The 18,547-nt window shown below is 42.5% G+C and overlaps 2 protein-coding genes across 3 annotated transcripts; both read right to left on the bottom strand.

Moving 5' to 3' along the window:
- Positions 1-930: 930 nt before the first annotated feature.
- On the bottom strand, positions 931-13,141 carry tmem245 (transmembrane protein 245). 2 transcript variants are annotated; one of them, XM_029504348.1, is made up of 18 exons: positions 12,512-13,141; positions 10,576-10,693; positions 9,933-10,028; positions 9,549-9,661; positions 8,894-9,107; positions 8,633-8,802; positions 8,004-8,027; positions 5,713-5,817; positions 5,555-5,637; positions 5,368-5,458; positions 5,188-5,286; positions 4,959-5,090; positions 4,574-4,696; positions 3,986-4,131; positions 3,788-3,888; positions 3,523-3,697; positions 2,538-2,732; positions 931-2,248 (listed from the first exon to the last, which is right to left on the bottom strand). In XM_029504348.1, the coding sequence occupies exons 1-18, from the start codon at positions 13,109-13,111 to the stop codon at positions 2,200-2,202; spliced, it is 2,634 nt and encodes an 877-aa protein (XP_029360208.1). In that variant the 5' UTR covers positions 13,112-13,141; the 3' UTR covers positions 931-2,199. The 2 variants fall into 2 exon arrangements, with proteins under 2 accessions (XP_029360208.1, XP_029360207.1); XM_029504347.1 differs by having other exon boundaries at positions 8,894-9,097; positions 9,554-9,661.
- A 455-nt stretch (positions 13,142-13,596) lies between these two features.
- Positions 13,597-16,976, bottom strand: frrs1l (ferric-chelate reductase 1-like). Its single transcript, XM_029504349.1, has 5 exons — positions 16,718-16,976; positions 16,302-16,386; positions 15,829-15,967; positions 14,955-15,201; positions 13,597-14,835 (listed from the first exon to the last, which is right to left on the bottom strand). Exons 1-5 carry the CDS (start codon positions 16,920-16,922, stop codon positions 14,663-14,665), a joined length of 849 nt encoding a protein of 282 aa, XP_029360209.1. The 5' UTR covers positions 16,923-16,976; the 3' UTR covers positions 13,597-14,662.
- Between the last annotated feature and the right edge of the window lie 1,571 nt (positions 16,977-18,547).

Raw genomic sequence — 18,547 nt, 5'->3', positions numbered from 1 at the left:
TGGTCTTAATTAGTTAAGTCTTTGGTTTGAAGCTGTTCTACCAATGAAACCGCTGCTTTTATTTATTTTTTTTATTTTTTGCAAATCATTTCTGTCACCTGAAAAGTCAGGGTTTACATTTTCTGTGCATTGACAACTAATTCTGTTGCAAACATTGCTCAAAGCTCAAGGCCACTGAAACCTCCCAAAACATCTGCAAAGCAAGCTGGCCAACTTGGCTGATTGTGGAGACAAACAATATGAGGTATTAACTCCAGTTGTGCTGTGGATGTAAGAGGAGAGGACGGCTGGCTTCACCCGCAGATTCCCATGGATTTGATATTTCTATCCATCTGTCCAGAGCACCACTGACACATTGACAATCTGTAAAGCCTTCACAGAACAGATGATGCATCCACAGAGGGAAGCTTAAACCCGAGTTCATCCAGAGAAGGTGAGCCTTTAAAATATCAGATTTTCTTACTTTATAGTCGACAGCTTCTGAAGGGGCTGATTCATTTCCATTTGTAAAGCAGCTTTTTTCCAGAAACAGAATCAGTCATTTCCCGTGACACACACGAATGTTCTGTTTTTTGATTAGAATCTTGTTCACTTGTCGTCTGTGAAAATATATTAACAATTTATCAGCAGGAATTTTAACTGTCATTTATTTGAAATTTGGAGGACTAATTTCACACCAAAACTAAAAATATTTGCAGCAGCGTAAAGTAGTGGAAAAAGTACAGGACTTTTTCTCCAATGTTTTTCCACGGATCAAAAGAAACTTTTATGGGTTTCAGAAGGTGGATCTGGCAAACACCCTGAGAAATTATAGTGCTCATGTTTCACCATTTCCTACAGCAGCATCGATGTAACATTTCAAAGTTAATGATAATTAAAGAAGACAATAAACACTGGTTCATATAAATGTGTTATACAATATTTAATCTGTCAGTGCATAATCAGTGGGAAAAAAAAAAGAAACCGAAACACATTACGAAATAAAAACTACAGTATTTCAGTTAAACACTAAAACCGTTGCAAAACCGCGCGTTTGGTCCAACCCAGACCGCATCACCACCCTCAGGTAGTTAACACAGTAGTCGTCAATGGTCAACGTGTCACATCACATACACAGTTCACCTGTACAGCCTGTTCATTAAAGCTTCAAGCAACGTAAACTACTTCATAATCCTTTCAGAAAAGTGCTCCGACTGTTCAGAATGGGATGGACAAGTGCAGGAGAGAGAGGGAGGTGAGTAAAAATGATGTATCCAAGACAGTTGTGAGGGAAGTAAAGTCATGTGATGGGGATGGAAGTCACAGCCGTACTGAAAGTTGAAAAGTGCACACAAAAACACTCATTTGCTGATATCAAGCTCCTCTGAGTGTAAACATTCTTCAATACTGGCAGATTAGCAAAGGGTTCAATATGAAAAGCTTGCTTGTATATTTATGTGCGTCAGAAATAAAATGGAGATGTCAGAACATGAACTCTGACAAGATTCCCTGACTGCAGAGAACAACTTGATCCATAGACGTTTAGCCTAAAAACCGCCTGATTCAAGAGAGCAGAGTTAAAACAGACTGTAACCCTAACTTACAGCTAGTACCACCGAAACATGAAGAGCACATTAAGTTCAACTAAAAACAGTCGTCCACTCGATTCAGTTGTGAGGACTTTTTAGGTTGACCTTCACTAGAAACTCTACTCGAGCCTCCATCAGGAGAGAGGTAGGGGTTACAAATACTGCACCGCGGCCTAAACGCAGCCACGGTGTGCAGGGCTGAAATCAGGAGCTTTATACATAAAACATATCTTACAATTCGCATGAACATTTTTGTCGTTAGTCAACATTACAAAATCAATTTAGGCACTAAGTTCTGAACGATGAAGCGATTAAGCATCAGCGTTCATATTCATAAAGACCAATGTGATTTCATTGGTCCGTGTTTGGGATCAGGGCGTAATGCTTGCATTTGGGATTTAAGGGTCATACATGAACACAGCTGGTGCCATGTTGCTCAGAGAATCGCCTCTGGTAAGCAGGCAGCATTGTGGGTGACCAGCCATTACACCGCCATCTCTTCTCATCAGGACCGATTCCTGTAGAGCTGGGTGGCGTAGTGTGGAGCTTCAGGAAGGGGAGCAGCTGTTCCCCTGAGGATTTAGCCACTAGGTAGAAAGATGACGTTCCACAGGGACTCGCCCTTTTGCGCTTACTCACTGGTCTTCTTCAGGACAGAAGGTGTGGAGTCTGCGAAGGCCCTGCAAGTGACAAGGAAGGCGTCGCTGTGCTGGGAAGATTTGAATAAAGGTCTGTACTAGCAAGCCGCTTCACTGTGCCCAGCAGAACTTTTCTCTTTTAACTGCACCTGATAACGACCACGGATCCTGGATACATTTTCACTGGTTAACTTAACTCTGGGTTTTCATATCTGGCTATGAGTGCGTTTCCTTAATCACGTTAAAGATCGGAGGACCTTTTCACTTGTAGTCAGAACATGTAGTCATAGTGCAGGCTCAGCCATCTGTGTGTTTCACATGTTGTGTTTACCTCACGGGGTGGAGGGGCCAGTTCGACTGCACCGGTGTGGGCACTGCAGAGCTGGGGCTCATTAACATGGCACTGTAGATGTTGGCCGCCACCACCAGGATACACAGGAGGATGGGCCCAATGATGGCGCCCTCCAGCCCCAGATAGTACGCTCCACCTGCCACCGCCAGACCTGTCAGATATGGGTGTCCCCCACTGAGACACAGACACAAGAAGTATTGTTTACACTCAACCATTATAGGACTACAAGATTTGGCTTCTGACTGTTCTCCAATCCGTCTGAATATTGTGATCATGCCTCATGTTGAGAAAGTAGAAAGTCTCTGATCATTCCAATCTATGCTGTAAGAAATGCAGGCTTCAAATTCACAGTCCTAAGAACTCTCAGTATGGAAGTATCTGTGCCAAAAACTGCAGCCTCAAAACAGACAGCTGGTGAGAAACAGGAGGACTTAAAGGGCAAAAAAGTGAGAGACAGACAGTGAATAGAGAGGTGGTCTTTGCCCTGCGTTCACTTTAGCTGATATCATTAAATGAAAAAGTATAATGGTCTGTATTGTTACCGGGTCAGATGTAGAGTCCCAGCATTCGTGGGCAACAAGCTGGAAAAGGTTGGGGCTGTTGCTGTTTACATAACTTAACTGCTTATTTCCACATTTAGTGATAACGTCCTGACCCTGACGATGGAGGAAAGTGCTGTGGGAAACATTATTCCAAGAGAAACAGACTTCAACAGGAGGCTGAGCTGCCAACACAGCTGAAAATTTGTATTATCACCCCTGCTGCCTCGTTTTGTTTTGATTAGGTCCAACAGCCTACAGTTTATGAAACTGACTGAGGCAAATGGAGACAACGTTTACAGATTTCACCACCAGCAGTGTTCTGCCTCATAGCCATGTTACTGTACCGACTGAGCTTGGATGTGCTGCACTAACAGTCACAAGTGGGTTGTTGAAAGTTGTTGACTTAAGGCCCACAAACGTACCCTGAGATATCAGAGTAGATGGCCGTATCTACGAAATATGTTGGAAGCAGATGGCAGATCAGGAGCAGCACAGCCTTGACGCCTTCGCCTTGTGCCAACCACAGGTCACACACTGCCGGCACGGCAGCCCAGTACGTCCCCAGAAACGGTACCGCACCCAGGATGGCAGCCAAAGCTTCAAGGCGAAAGGGAGGGATTCAGAGAGTGAGGACAAACTGAGTGTGGCTGAGAAGGTGCACAATCTGCTGCAGACACACTGACTCACCGGAAGGAATGAAGACGATGTTAATCCCAAAGATGGTGTGAGTGAGCCAAGTGTAGAGGCCATAGAAGCCGGCCATTTTCAGAGAGGCATCAAACACTCCTCTTCAACACAAACACACAGACAAGGTCAAAAATAATCTCCTTGGGATGTATTCATAGATTTTACCACCACACGCGATGAGCATGGGCATATGACTACCTGATGGCCTCTTCTACGGACTGGCCGATGATGTTGGAGGAAGGCCCCGGCTGGGACAGAGGAGTCAGGCTGATCACCCATTTCACAGGTTTGTAATATTCACCACTGGAGCTCAGCAGGTAGAAGAGAGTGGTCAGAAAAATCACCTGCAAGCCCGCAGTAAACAAATGTGACACATTAGAAGTGTAAAATGCAAAAAAGATGTAAAATTATTTACCTTACAAACAGAATGTAAAAGGTTCCTGTGCAAACATCAGGTCTAACTGAATAATGGAAAGAAGCCACAGACATGAGAGCCACTAAAAATTGTGGATGAAAAGAAAATTCTAATCTGCAACAGCTCAAAATCAATTTATAACGGCAAGTATTCTCTGATTGCTCCTTCCTTAATTTTAAGATTTGCAGTTTGTCTATGTCAGCTGGGACTGTTGATTGAATGTTTTAGAGTGACCACCACTGGTTTTTATCTTTTCACAGACCAACCAACTGAAATTATAAACCAAGGTGATATCAAACATATCAAACTGCCTCAGTGATGAAGGCTATATCATTTTGAGCTGGATGGTTAGAGCAGCCAGTGTTTCATACCAGACTCAAAGCAAAGTTGAGCAGAGCCGTGCCGCTGTGGAACAGGACAGTGAAGAGGGTGGTTGTGGTGGAGATGAGGAGCCCAACATTTCTACTCATTACCACCCAGAGAGATTCCAGGATCTACAACATGAGGCAACAGTAAGTACGTCATCCATAATAAAAACACGCTCCCAGATGCAGCAGAAGTTACAGGCCAACTGAAGCTGTGTTGGTGACGTTTCATCAGTTCATTCTTCATTTTTGATGTGAGGAAAAGGCTTAAAGCAAATTTTCAAATAAACCACCTGTAAGATTCTATTTAATGAAAGACTGACAGATCTATGACACAAAAATTAGAGCTAAATCCTCAGAGCCTCAAACAGAAGAACAGGTCTATACTTACAGACAGCAGAGTCTCTATATTTTCCTGTAAAAAGGAGGCAATGTCTTTCCAGTCCAGGAGGTCCACTAACCAGCTGTTCTGTCTATGAACCATCATCTTATGACCGCGTTGGCGTCCAGAGTGGGTCACATTCTGGAAGGTTGACAGAATATTTTTTTCACATCGAAGTTTTTGCTCAACAGAGAGAATTGAAAGAGATTTGGCCTGACCTCCAGGGTCCTTATGTTACCTTCACAAACCAGGAGTGGTACATTCGGTCCCAAAGCTCCAAAACCTGTTTCTCAATTACAGCCGTGTGGTTCACCTTGTCTCCTAGCATCTTATGAAGCTGCGTACAGGAAATAATTTGTTGCATACATTTTCTTCATATTCAGATTTGATTTGAAACTGACCCCGTCATTATACCCACCTTCTGTGTTATCCATTCTCTCCCATGTTGATAGACATTGGTAGCGGCTGAATTGAGAGCCTTCTGGACCACACGAGCCTCAGGAAGCCAACTAGAGGAGACCAGTGTCACAGAAAGGAACGTGAGAAATCACAACTCCAAATGCAAAAGAGACAAATTTGAAGTAAATGAGATTAAATGTTAATACTTGGCCCATTCTGGATGGTTAGACACGGTCTCATTGATGAGGTTACTGGTTACCTCGATGATGTGAACACTCTCATTATGGACCTAGAGAGAGAAAAGTTACTTCGTTGTCCAAGGCCACCCAAATGGCCTGAAGTCGTAGCAGAACAAAAACAGTACCATCGCAGTCAGCAGCAGTGCCATGAGCAGGGTTCCTGTGACCAGCAGAAAGATGATGAAGATGCTGATGATTTTATCCAGAGATCGCTCCAACCACACGATCATCTGCACAGAGATCACAAAGGAATCCAAGAAAGACAAGACACAAAGTCAGTGCTGTTTGGAGGATTTGAAGACATACAGCGATCGGACACATGGAGAAACCTGCGTCCTTCCCTCGTGAACAGGTCACTCTGAATCTACAAGCTGCTCACTTGGGCCCTGAGGACAGTAAGGCTGCTGCCTGTGAAAACTGACAAACAGCCAGGACATCAGCACACATGCATGAAAGTAAAAGCAACTGAGTTAAACACTCAGGCTGTGTGCTGGTGCGCTCGTGACTTTTCTGTCAGCGTCTTGTACTCCGAAAGTGTGTGAGCATATCCATCATTCTATCAAATTCTTTCCTAAGGTGGCGCAATTCTTAACTCAGGTTTCTCAATGCTCCAAAACTGTGTCAACAGTCAGATTTAGTCTCCACTTGTATGTCTGTGCCCTCGTGTTAGAGTCAAGTTACTGGAGTTGATGGTGAGTTACTGGAAGAGCCTCTGTTCGTAGAGGTCTCTTTCTCATTAGACTTTGGTCAATACAAGGATGGTGACATGATATGGCAGTCAGTCACTGTCAACTGCATAAAGCTCAGAGTAACCTGTCATCTTTTTTTACTATAACCAGGTATTGAGAATTAGGGGTATCATATTTGACAGGACAACTGAATTACATTAAATTCAATGCAAACAAAAAAATGGAAACACCACACAAAAATAAATAAATAAATCAGAAAACTTAGTGCATGGAGTAGCAATCAGAAAAAAAAAAGTCTGGCAACCTGAGATCATACTGGGTCACACTAACCCCAACCCTGAATTGTCTTCATGCAGGGAGGCAAAAACCTTGAAAATACAAAATGTAGGGATTGACCAATGACTAGCCTGGCTGGACAGCCTGCTCTTATCAGTTTCCTTTATTACTAATGATAAACTTCTGAAGCCTTTGAAAGCGATAACACATTTCCAAATCACCTTGTGCCCAAAAACAAAACATGTTGCCTTTGTCCATTTTACAGCCGGCCTTATTATTTCATGCCTCAAAGAAGCCAGAGGACACCACCAACTCACTTCTGCGTCTGGCTATTTTAGCATTGTGGTGGACCCATTAGTCATCTCGTTTAAGTGATAAGGTCAAAAGCCCACAATAACTGCACTGCTGAAACTGCCAACTAAGGCCATGAGGGACTTTAAAACAACTACTCATACTGGGTTTCATTGGTTTGTCTATCAGGCCCCTCAGTTCAAAACCTAAACTTTATCTGAGTTGAAGCATATCAGGCTGACTTTACTCAATATTCTCTTCCTGACAAAGATAGAATAAAATATGACACTTCTCAGTCACACTCAGTCCTCAAACAGCTTTTAGCTAATCTGACAATACCTGGAGATATATGCGCTTTTTTTCCTTAGTGAGTGGTCATGACAACGGGATTGTGCAACAACAACTGGCATCATTCATCAGATTAGTTGATAAGCAAAATATTGAATTTCTCCGCCTTTGATGATAAAGCACATCTCCCTACAGGCTGGAGCTGAGGAGACATCTAATTTCTTACTATAAGCAATTCAAGCCCAAAAGCTGAAGATAAAACTAAGCACGTTTATTTTAGTTTTGATATTCATAAACAGTTCGGTGTTTCCATTGTTTTGTCCATGCCTGACCCCTTGTCACCCATAAAAACTACTGAAGTGTGATCACTTCGCTCTGAGGGTTCTTCCTGGGACACCTTGGGTCCTGTTTCTCCTGCATCTCCATTAAAAACTGAAAAAGTGAAATCAGATTTGTCATCAACAATTTTCAGAAACCCTTCCCTCGAATACCTAACCCAACCCTAACCCAGCCACTACATTCAGCCCATAAATGCTCAAGCAAAACCAACAAGTTAGGTAAAGGCATGGAAGGTACAGATGGGGCTAAAGAGTCTCAGCTCCCCCAAATGTAGCTTCCTGCAGAAACCAAAGCAGGAAAAGCGGGAAAAGCAGCGAGAGGACAGACATATAGGCAGGATGAGGGGGTGATGAGAGTGGATGGGTAAAGCACCAGTCCAAGCTACTACGAGGTGTAATCACGCTTCCACACAGCCACACATACGTCCAGGTGATTTCTTTATCCTCGTCTTTCGTGTTGCTCAAATATACACACTTATTCTTCATTCAGTCAGTCTCTCTTTCTCTCAGCACTCTGCTCCTCCAAATTATTACCTGCTTGTTAAGCCAATGCCAGAGCTTGGGAGGAGACAAGAGACATTGGGAAGATTATTATTGGAAAAAGATCTGTGCAGCAGACATCTCATGTAACCTTGCAACAAGAACACTACTTCTGTTCGGGCAGTGGGGGATCAGGAAGTCACAGGCAGGATTTTACTACTGGCCATACAGGGAGTGTAGGATGCAAATCACTGTGAACACAAACACAATTCATGTCCAATCTTCCAAGCAGAGACATATTTTAGTGTGAAACATATTTTGTGTCCACACTGCAGCCGTTTAATGCCATTAAAATCTGAGAAATGTAATTTATGTAACATTAACATTTGCCAACTGGTTGCAAACTGGTCATGTCTGCAGTTTGGTGCCGAGCAGTATATGTTCATCAGAGCATGTCAGTGCTGCTGCTGGAAACGATGCTGAACAGCAAAATGTAGCAGAAACAACACAATGAGTTGATCTGCTTTTTATCACATCTTATTGAAAGCAAAAATATCAACTATCTAAGGACAGATTTTAATTAAACCTTTTTGTTCCCAGGCGAGGATGTGTGACATCAAAGATGAAGAAAATAATAAACACAACTGCTTCAGCGGTACCCGTGGACTGATCAGGGCTATTACCTTGGTGTCGATGCGAAGCAGGAACTGAGCCAGGCCTTTGATTGGTCCGGGGAGCAGGGCCTCCTCTCGCTCCTTTCCAAACTTCTCCAACACTGTCCACCATGAGGTGAAAGTCCGCTCAGCGAAACTCTTCAGGCCAAAGTGGACAACCAGCTTCTTCAGCACCCATACTGAAAGACCATACAACATGACTCTTCATATAACATGCAAAAAAGCTTATCAAAGGGTGTCTGTATGCATGTCAGTGTGCATGTGCATTACCAGCCACAGGGATAGGCAGAAGCTGTAGGATCCAGAGGTTGAGCCAGACCTGAACAAGAACTATGGCCCAGGCCAGGAGAATAAAGTAGATATCACTGGCTCTGTGAGAGCTTTTCTCTTTCGGGAAGAGGCCAGTCGGTAAAGAGCGAGAGCCCTGAAGGAACGATGGTGTGGCAGGAACCGGGCCCACAGACTGCACGCCATCTTTTGGGAGGTTAAAGGGAGGGAGGGGGCAGAAGAGGACACACGGAGTGTACGAAACAATGGCAATGGATATTGGTTAGTTGTGTCAAATGTTTAACACTGCTGAATCATATCTTTAAATGGGTAAGAAGCTGAGTTCAAATACATGATGACCATGAAGAACAAAAATCCAGCTTCTCTATTGAAGTCTGGAGTAAATGTCTGTTTTACACAATGATTTAGGGGTTTAATCAATGGTTGCATTTCTATGGTGATGCTCAGGTTGATGCCCATTAAAATGATGTTTGTTGAATGGTTATCACAAATCACCGACACCATGTGTTCCTTCTCGCAGGTTGTTCTCTCACTTCAGCAACTGACTAAGCTCAATGTGAAAGTCTCATCGATACTTGCCCTGTATGAGTCAGCATGAGCGGCACTGTAAAGCAGTGGGTTGAATCAAAAAAAATATTTTACCTGTGGTGGAGTTTTCACTGGGCTCAGTTTTCATCTGAAGGTTGCTACAGGAGATTGCCATGTAAATAGTATTAGCAGCGAAGGACAACACTTGTCCTGACAGCTCTCCTGGGGACACGAGGACAGACAGAAGAACAAGAGTAATGTACAAAAGGCAGAAGGTGTAAATCTCATCATCCAATAAGTTATTTACCATTTGCATTTTAAAGAAACTGCTTTCATATCTGTAGAGTAATTATATATCTACATTCGACATTAGCCTAGCTTAGGTGGCTAAAAACATTTACCCCCACCTTTTTAACCATATCTATGAATGCCTAGTTCATCCAGAGTTGCTGTGGTGAAATGTGAATGTATGTGCATGTCATTAAATCTTCACCTCTGCCAGGAACAGGCGGTTTTTCTTGGGAGCCCACGATGAGGAGTATAACCACTACCACAAATATGGGCACTCTCCATGATCCCATCAGAGACACTACAAAAAGAGGGAGGAATCAGGGTGATTACTGTGGAGAAAAACCTTATTCTTAACCTGAATGTTGTATTGCTGGCATTATCTTGATGGAACTGCCGACATCTAGGGGATGAACAGTGAGATAAAATAATGGGCGAATACTTTCCCCAGTTTTCTGGTAACTGTATTATCATAAAGGACTATGGCAATAAGAACATTTTCTTAAATTTGCCGACAACCCTCTGTTGCTTGTTCGTGTCTTGAACACAAGTTCTTTTAAGTCCTCTCTGCCACTTTTAACATTTAACGCCTAAAGGTCAATGCATGCTAAAAATACCTTTGAGACTTCCTCATCTTAGTATATACAGTAACTCTAAAGGCACTCTGTGTATTGGAAGCCTGGACCTGCAGAGACAATTCTCTTTATCTCACCTACTACCGGAAAAAAAAAAAAAAACAACAACAACCCTCCACTCAGGTGGAAAGCAGGAATTTGCATAGAAATATGTAAAGACAACCAACATGTCTAAACTGGCCCTGAACACGCTCTCTCATCTCCCCAACTCACCAATATAGAAGAGCAGGACAGCCCAGACAGGAACAGCCAGAGACTTCAGGTAGGACTCAGTTTGGGGGCTCCACTTGAAACAAACTGCCAACAAGTAGCCAAAAACCACAGTGCACACCTGACAAGAAACAAAACCCAATAACTATGTTTAAAAAAAATACTAATGTACGAATCAAACCAATGACTCCAAGTGCCATTCAAACAGAAGCTAAGACTGAGAACTTGGAAGTTTTGCTTTTCACATTGAAACCCAAGATGAAGCAATGAGTCAATTACTATGAAAAAAAAGGAGTTATTTATTAGTAATTAAAATCCCCAACTACACATTTGTAGTTCATGAAGTGTGCAGAACGGAGCATTTTTCTTGTTTAAAGTTATTGGTAACTTTGGAAGAGGGAGTGCTTGGAGTTCACAACCAAAAGTACCCGTTTTTCCAAGCAGTTTGAAAATGAGACCTTAGATTAACTAGGAGGGATATTTTTCTCAATTTTCTGACATTTTGATAATGACAATAATTGTGAGTTGCAGCTAATATAAAGAACGAGAACAAATCTGATTGTACCAAAGACTCATTTAACTGAAACGTCATGTTGCATCATTGGATCATGTGATATTGCTCACAAACATATCAACAGAAGTGAAAACAGTAGCTCGGCAATAAATATCAGTGTATCAGCATTAGGTGAAGACCATGGCATTATGAACATAACAGAATAATGTTTTCCTTAAATTGCTGCACATGAACAAAAATACATCTGTGACTAAGCTCTCTTCGTTGGGCTTTCCAGAAATAGGTGAACTGAGATGCTCAAGTATTTGATCAGCTGAGAACAGATGTCTGAGCCAGTTCCACTCCGTACAAAGACATATTTCAATGTAATTCAACATGGCTGTTATTTATAGACAAGTGGCCTCTGTCAGTCTACCTCTGCAACTAGAGAAAGGACAGGCTGTCTGAGGAGGAACATTAAAAGCGATTTCCCCCTGCAGCTGTTTGGGAAAAATACAGTATTGATTGATTCGAATTGCAGGAAATCAGATTAGATGTGGTGCACACGTGAAGATAAATTCAAAGAAAACTAGTTACTTATTTGAAGTTGATTAAAGAAACCCTGCAATATTCAAGGAAATAAGATTCAATTTGGTGTACTAAGTCAGATCCCAACGCTGTTAATCAAGTACTATAGTATGACGGTTATCACTTACTGTGTATTGGATTGGATTGTTTTTACTAGCTGGGCTGCTTTTAACCTCTGACTGAGTCAGAGTTAAATGGCTGTATGTCATTTAATATATGTATAACTATAAAAGGACTCATCTTCTACCGCTTTTTTGTTTCTGAGTCGCAGGGGTGTTGGAGCCAATCCCAGCTCACACTGGCTGAGGGTGGGGTCACCCTGGACAGGTCGCCAGTCCATCACAGGGCCAACACACAGAGACAGACAGAGACCAACAACCACTCACACTCACACCTACGGACATTTTAGAGTCACTGGTTAACCCAAACATGATGTCTTTGGATGGTACACGGAGGAAACCCACACAGGCACGGGGAGAACATCCAAACTCCACACAGAAAGGCCCCAGGCCCAGGAATCAAACCTGCAACCTTCTTGTTGCGAGACAACAGCACTATAGCCTATGCTGCCGTTCTGCATATTAAAAACAAACAACAAAACTGATATTCTGTTACTTCTGACTTTCTCCCTGAAGGATCGTGTTGAAATTAAATAGTCATGTTGTCAGATGACTCCCTCCACTGTGCCCAACCAGCATTTTGTTATATTTTATTTAGCTATTTAGTTATATTTAAGTGCATCCTTCAACTTCCTCGTGCACCGAGTGTGATGACGAGAAAGGCACATTGCACAGCCCTAACCCAGCTCTGTTCACACAGAAGACCTTTTGTCCCAGTTGCTGCTGTCCATTCACTCACCCACACGGCGTGGAAACAGTCCAGCGCGGCCCCGAGGATCCCGCAGGCGTGCTCCAGGATCACCTGCATGCCGATGACGCTCCAGGACAGGTAGAGGAAGTAAACGAGCGGCGCGCCGGCCCCGATCACCAGCAGCACGGTCAGCCTCTCCAGCACCAGCCTGCCCATCAGCTCCACCCCGTAGTTCACGCACCACACCGGCACCAGCAGGGTGCCCACCACGATGGGCGTCCTGGTGTCCTGCAGGCCGGTGAGCCAGGAGCGGCCGAGCCGGGCCAGCGAGTGCTTGAAGGGGTGGAGGAAGGTCCCGCAGAGCACGGCCCACAGCAGCGGGCGGAGGAAGGCCTCCAGGATGAAGTAGACCAGGACGGCCGCCCCGCAGCAGATGGCCACGAAGATCATCGCCCCGGTGTTGTAAAAGGCCTGTTTGATGTTTTTGTCAAACTTCAGGGACGACGGCTGGCTCAGCAGCTGGGACATCATCCCGACGGCCGGCTGGACGCTCTCGGAGAAAGACACGTAGTGCGGCCGCCCGCTGTGAGGGCTCTCCGGCGGGGAGACGGCGGCTGGCTCCGGCGCCGAGTCGTCCTCGTCTGCCATGTTCTCCGATCCCGCCTCGGCTCGATGTCCGCGGAATGCGCCGCGTGAACGAGGAAAACATGTGACGTAGAACTAACGACATGGCCAAAGGAACTATGGGCAATGTAGTGTGAAGGAAAACACGAGCACTTCCTGCATTTTACTACTCTTTTTTTTGTTCCAAAGTTGATATATTAACACATTAAATATATTTAGAGACGTGTCCTGTATCTTTTACATTCAAATACTTACTGATAACGAAATGAGGAATAGTTTCAACAGAAGGCTACGGTGAAGATAGATGGGGAAAGGATTGAATTAATTAGCCAACAGATTCAGTTCAGGATTAAAAAGATGTTTGCTCCAGTGCGGTTAGGAGCTTTTATTTACGCTGCTATTTGATCAATTATTAAGTAGCAGCTCTGAAATGGATTGTATTGGAAAATGTTATTTTAAGCATTTTGAACATCAAAAAAAGAAAACAGGTCACTAAAAAGTGTGTACAATGTTAATTTTAATTGTATTTTATCAGTAACGTGTGGCATTTTTTCATTCTCTCAACTACACACAGAAAAAGGTTTCTGCTGGAACTGACACTTACGTATATATTTCAATGGTTTCATGTTAAGTTTTGCCCTGCATATTATTATAATTCTATTCACAAAGCTGTCTGTTCACACACACACACAGATCAGTATTTTATTTTTACATATTGTCTATGGTAAGCTACATTATTATTGTAGGTGGCAAAGTGCCCAAGGATTTTCTTCGTCAATGCACAGTATTTCTTTCCCCTTGTAAAGTGTTTTGTTGCTTGTGTAGGCAACAGTCATGTAGCAGTCTCTCTGTTACAGACACAGTGCCCAGTATTAATGGAAGCCACTGTGAGTAGAGGAGGGGTAACAGCCCCTCTTGGAAATTATGGCAAAATAAGATGAGCCAGACCTAAAAATAAAAGCATAATTAGAAATCTGGTAAATACTAAATGCGTACTGAAGACTGTACCGCAGACATCAGGAACTATACTTTGATCCTAAACCACCGAATAGACCATCTGTTTTTCTTTTTAAACATGAATTAAAAGGACAGAAAGCTGTGGACTGCCCTCAGAATACCTTGCAATAGATTAATATCAGACATTGTCTTCTCCTCACCAGTGAACAGTGGAGTTTTTAAAGTATTTGCAGGTTTTCCAGTGCATGTAATACTTTCAAAGATTTGGGATTTATTGGCACGTGTATTTATTATTATTATATACTCGAGGACTATGATATATACTTAAAATAATTGGCCTATATATGTTAATGTTCCTATAACAGACTTCTTGTTCCATACTGACACCAGTACATCAGACATCTCTGAAATAAAGAGATATCAACCTTTCAAAAGCCTTGTATGACTTCTGAGTGATGAATATATATTTTCTATCATGTCTCACATTTCTAAAGCTGGGTTTATTTGTACAAAGTGCACACTCAAATGTGGCATCTCACAAAAAATGCAACTTTCTATTATTGCTGCTTCATCTTCTCTTCCCTGTTTTTCTCCAGTCTGTGCTTTCCTGTGCTTTCTTTATGGCGTTCCCATAAGAAGGTAGAAAGTGAGAGCTACAATGAGCAGTAAGCAGAGGGGAGAGTTGAAGGTCTGGTAAGCTGTGGAAGGCATGAAGATGTCCTCATACTTATAAATACTGATCATGTGGTCGCTGACTGGCGGACTATCAATGTCATGCCTTGTGATGGATCCTGTTGAAAAACGTAACACAATGTCAGATGCCATTGAAGGCGTTATAATTAAATATTATGTATAAATATATGAATAAAAATATTCTGAGTTTATTTTTTGTTAATGCTAAACCACTCACCTTGAATAGCAGGACCCCATGCAAATAAGTAATACCATGAAAGGTGTAGGTCCACAAGTGTTTCCTCTCTAGGGACATAGAGTGGCCGCTTGAAACGACAGGTCACCCGATTATTCTCAAAAATGCCCTCCTCATCTCTGGCTGGGTTTCTCTTTATTTCCTTGGCCCACTGACCAACATTGTAGAAGTGATGAATCCGCACACGCCCGTTATCATCGTGCACACAGCCCATGACATCATCTCCTCCCTGAGGATATAGAAAGGACACAACAAGTAATGAAGAATCTCCAAAGAATAGTTTTTTTAGGACTCTAAACTCTAAACAGTTCATTATAGTCCACAGTTGCCGCCTTTTTGACAGTGATACAGTACAGATTTTAATATCCAATGAAAAGTTGCTACAGACACTACATGTTTACTGGAACGGAAATCTTAAAAAATCTGTGACTAGTATATTCAATTAAGCCCCATTTTGTTCTAAGGACTTGCAATGATATATTGATATTGATTGATAGGAAAGGTTATCTTGGGTTATCTCTCTGTAGAAAGGATGTATATAAACTCTTTGCTTACCATTAAATGTTGTATCATACATCATATAAAGCTTTTAACACTCATGCCAACAAAGTTAGAAGTTCCTCATGTTTTGTGAAAGTTAGGCTATTCTTATAATGAAAGCATATAAACTTGATTTTTGTGTTAATAATTTGGTTTTATAATAACCTGACAGAGAGCTCTTTAAAGTTGCATTTTCAACATAACCATGTGGTTGATTGGTTGAATCTCTGAGCCTGCTTTTCCTGTAATTTGTTCCAATAAAGCAAATCAAAGTTAAATGACTTAAAGTAATCAGAGAGCTTGTTGGGCTGCTCACCATTTTCTTGTCAGAGGAGAAGCCTACAGCCACCCAACCATCTGTATCTGCACTCATTTCATACTCCACGTCTGTGCCAATGCGACGATAACTCAGAAAGTAGTCACATGTCTCTGCGTCACACCCTGGCTTCCCATATCTGGACATAAACACAAACAAATATTTTATTCATGCACTTTATCATCCTGCACCTTCAAACAGAGTGCCATACAGACAGCGAGATTCACAATTTCTCTTAATATTATGATAATGAAAGAGACCGACTGAAAGTAGAGCACAATTTATATGAATTTCTTCAAGGTGTGGGGGGACAAAAACTAGACAGTGGGGAGTTTCCATGTTTAGCTCCTGCAAAACAGATTCTCTGAAGTCAGGCCAGAGCAACTAGGATAAAGCAGCTCCAGGGAATACAGCCACACTGGGGCTCTGTTTTCAGGAGGAGAGAGCTGGCAAGAGATGTATCCTTCTCTGACCTTATGCAGCCTTTGGTTACTCCACAGTCGCTGACTTTGATCTTAGCGAAGGGATCCACTGGTGGGGCGGTGGGGAACGGATAACCTGCAAAAGACAAAATCAGCAACTCTGTTCCACACAAAAACAAGTGATGCTCGATTTCAATGCAGTCAAAGGGCCAACTAGGGGGAGGCCATCTGCACTGTGTTTGTATGTGTGTGTGTGTGTGTGTGTGTGTGTGTGTGTGTGTGTGTGTGTGTGTGTGTGTCAGCTGGGAGCTGGCCTGGGTGCTGAAAGGCCCAATGCTGAGGACTCAGGTTAGATGTCACGTTTACAGCCTGTGTTGTTTGTGTGTTGCTGCTACGTTCGTCAACATGCAAACAAAACCAACTTGCTTGGGAATCGTACGTAAACCGACCCAGATCCGGATCCTTACCGTCATCGGACAGATATCTGGACTCCAGGAACTCGGAGGCGAAGGTGCTGTAGGAGTCTTTGTGCGGCTCCTGGTGTCCCGGCTCTCCGTGCTCTCCGTGTCCGGCCCTGAGCGCTCCCTCATCGGTGGGACTGGACGCGACCCCCGACCATCCGATCTCCATCAACAGCGCCAACAACTGCACGATCCTCCTCTGGAAAATCATGGCCAATAATTCTAAAAGCACCAACACACGGCGACTAAACTATCGTGAGATCAAATCGTCTCTTCATCGTGGTTTTCATTTCGGTTTCTCAGCAGGTAGCGTCACAAAAATCATCTCCGCATCCTAATTGTGTGATCGGGTGTTTATCCACAGGGATGAGGGGGGTGAGCGCCGAGGACCGCCGGATTAAGGCGCCAGTGCAACTCCGAATTGCCTAGATTTGTAATCTTACCATCTAATTCAGAGACACGAGTATAATCCTCTTTGAAATCAGGATCTAGACGCCCAGGCCGCTGCTGCTCATTAATCTTTAGGCGTTTTTCAGCCGGAGGATTGTCTGGATGAATGGTTTCGTCCAGGCTCCATCACCACTCCCTCCTCAGTCTGACACAATGACGTCCAATGAGGAGCCGATACGTGCTGTGTAAAATCAATCAACTGGGGAATACTCACAATATAAATATTTAACATAGGTGACACTACATTTTACAGATTTGGAGGAGATATTGGAGTATTAAACGCATACGTGACCAAAATTGGTTTCAATAAATATCCTGACTGAAAAGAAATTGGAATTGATGAGAGCTGGTGAAAGACAAAATCATCCCCAGGGTCACAACCAGAACTGAAACAAAAGAAAGAACATGCTGAAATACTTAAATAAGATCAATACATTTTATTTGTGAAGTGCAACTTTAAATGTTTTTTTAAGTCACTGCCGGGAATAACATTCTCTTAGAAAATGCAACTTTTATTTACTTTTAATTGCAAATTTGAAATGTAACCCACAGGATAGAAAAAAATATTGAAAAGTCCTGAATGCTGAATATGGACACGACTGTGGTGTCCTCAGTAGCTTTGCTTAATTTAATGTGTCCTTTACATACTGTCAACCCATAATAAGTTGGTTTTTTTTTTTATGCAGGCCCATATTCTCATGATATTTTAAACATTTATAAAGGATCTTGAAGTCTTTTGAGTACAATATCAATTAAATATTGCGCCATTCAGGTTAATTTCTGATTTGGTCTGTCCTGTTATGAGTCTTTAGGGACACTGGAGGAGTGAAATCGCACACAGCACACAGATTAAAACGACTGTGAATGTATTTTGATGCATATTTCAAATGGAAAAAGTGGCAGCTCTTTGGGATACTTCTTCTGGTCGTCCTCACACCCAGCCATCTTTCCTCAATCCTCTTTTTCTCTGTGGCTGTACTCAGTCCTGCCACTTGATGGTGATATAAATCTACAGTTTTAACTCTATTTTCAAGTTTGTTGGGGAAGTCTCTTCTTGGACTTTCATCTAACTCCACCTCATCAGTCGTCTCATCATGGCTGAGTTTTGCCTTCATTTGAGAGGCCGTTAGTCACTTCAGTAAAGTGTGTGTCTCAATCAAATAGCCGCTGATCAAATACTGAACATTCATCTGTAGTGATGAGATAAATTATCAAAAATCACACTAGCAAATGTTTTGGCTTACTAAGATATGTGTAATATTAGTATAAAATTGTAATGTATATGTTTAACATCCAGATACCATGAAATACATAAAATGTAGCACAAAAATTTACATGTGCAAACAGTGTATTTCATGTGTGATCACATTACATCTATTTCTATAC

Source organism: Echeneis naucrates, chromosome 6 (assembly GCF_900963305.1).
Source record: "Echeneis naucrates chromosome 6, fEcheNa1.1, whole genome shotgun sequence".
NCBI classification, from domain to species: domain Eukaryota; kingdom Metazoa; phylum Chordata; class Actinopteri; order Carangiformes; family Echeneidae; genus Echeneis; species Echeneis naucrates.
Note: the sequence above shows the minus strand (reverse complement) of the source record. Positions and strands in the feature narration are given on the sequence as shown.

Excerpts from the sequence above, each read along its gene's own strand:
- tmem245 (XM_029504348.1), bottom strand. The coding sequence starts at position 13,111 with ATGGCAGACGAGGACGACTCGGCGCCGGAGCCAGCCGCCGTCTCCCCG. Across the intron at positions 4,132-4,573 it reads TCAACTTTGCTTTGAGTCTG|GTGATTTTTCTGACCACTCT; the intron begins GTATGAAACACT and ends GCGGGCTTGCAG. Across the intron at positions 2,733-3,522 it reads ATCTACTCTGATATCTCAGG|TGGGGGACACCCATATCTGA; the intron begins GTACGTTTGTGG and ends TCTGTGTCTCAG.
- frrs1l (XM_029504349.1), bottom strand. The coding sequence starts at position 16,922 with ATGATTTTCCAGAGGAGGATCGTGCAGTTGTTGGCGCTGTTGATGGAG. Across the intron at positions 16,387-16,717 it reads CAGATATCTGTCCGATGACG|GTTATCCGTTCCCCACCGCC; the intron begins GTAAGGATCCGG and ends TGTCTTTTGCAG. Across the intron at positions 14,836-14,954 it reads ATGGGGTCCTGCTATTCAAG|GATCCATCACAAGGCATGAC; the intron begins GTGAGTGGTTTA and ends GTTTTTCAACAG.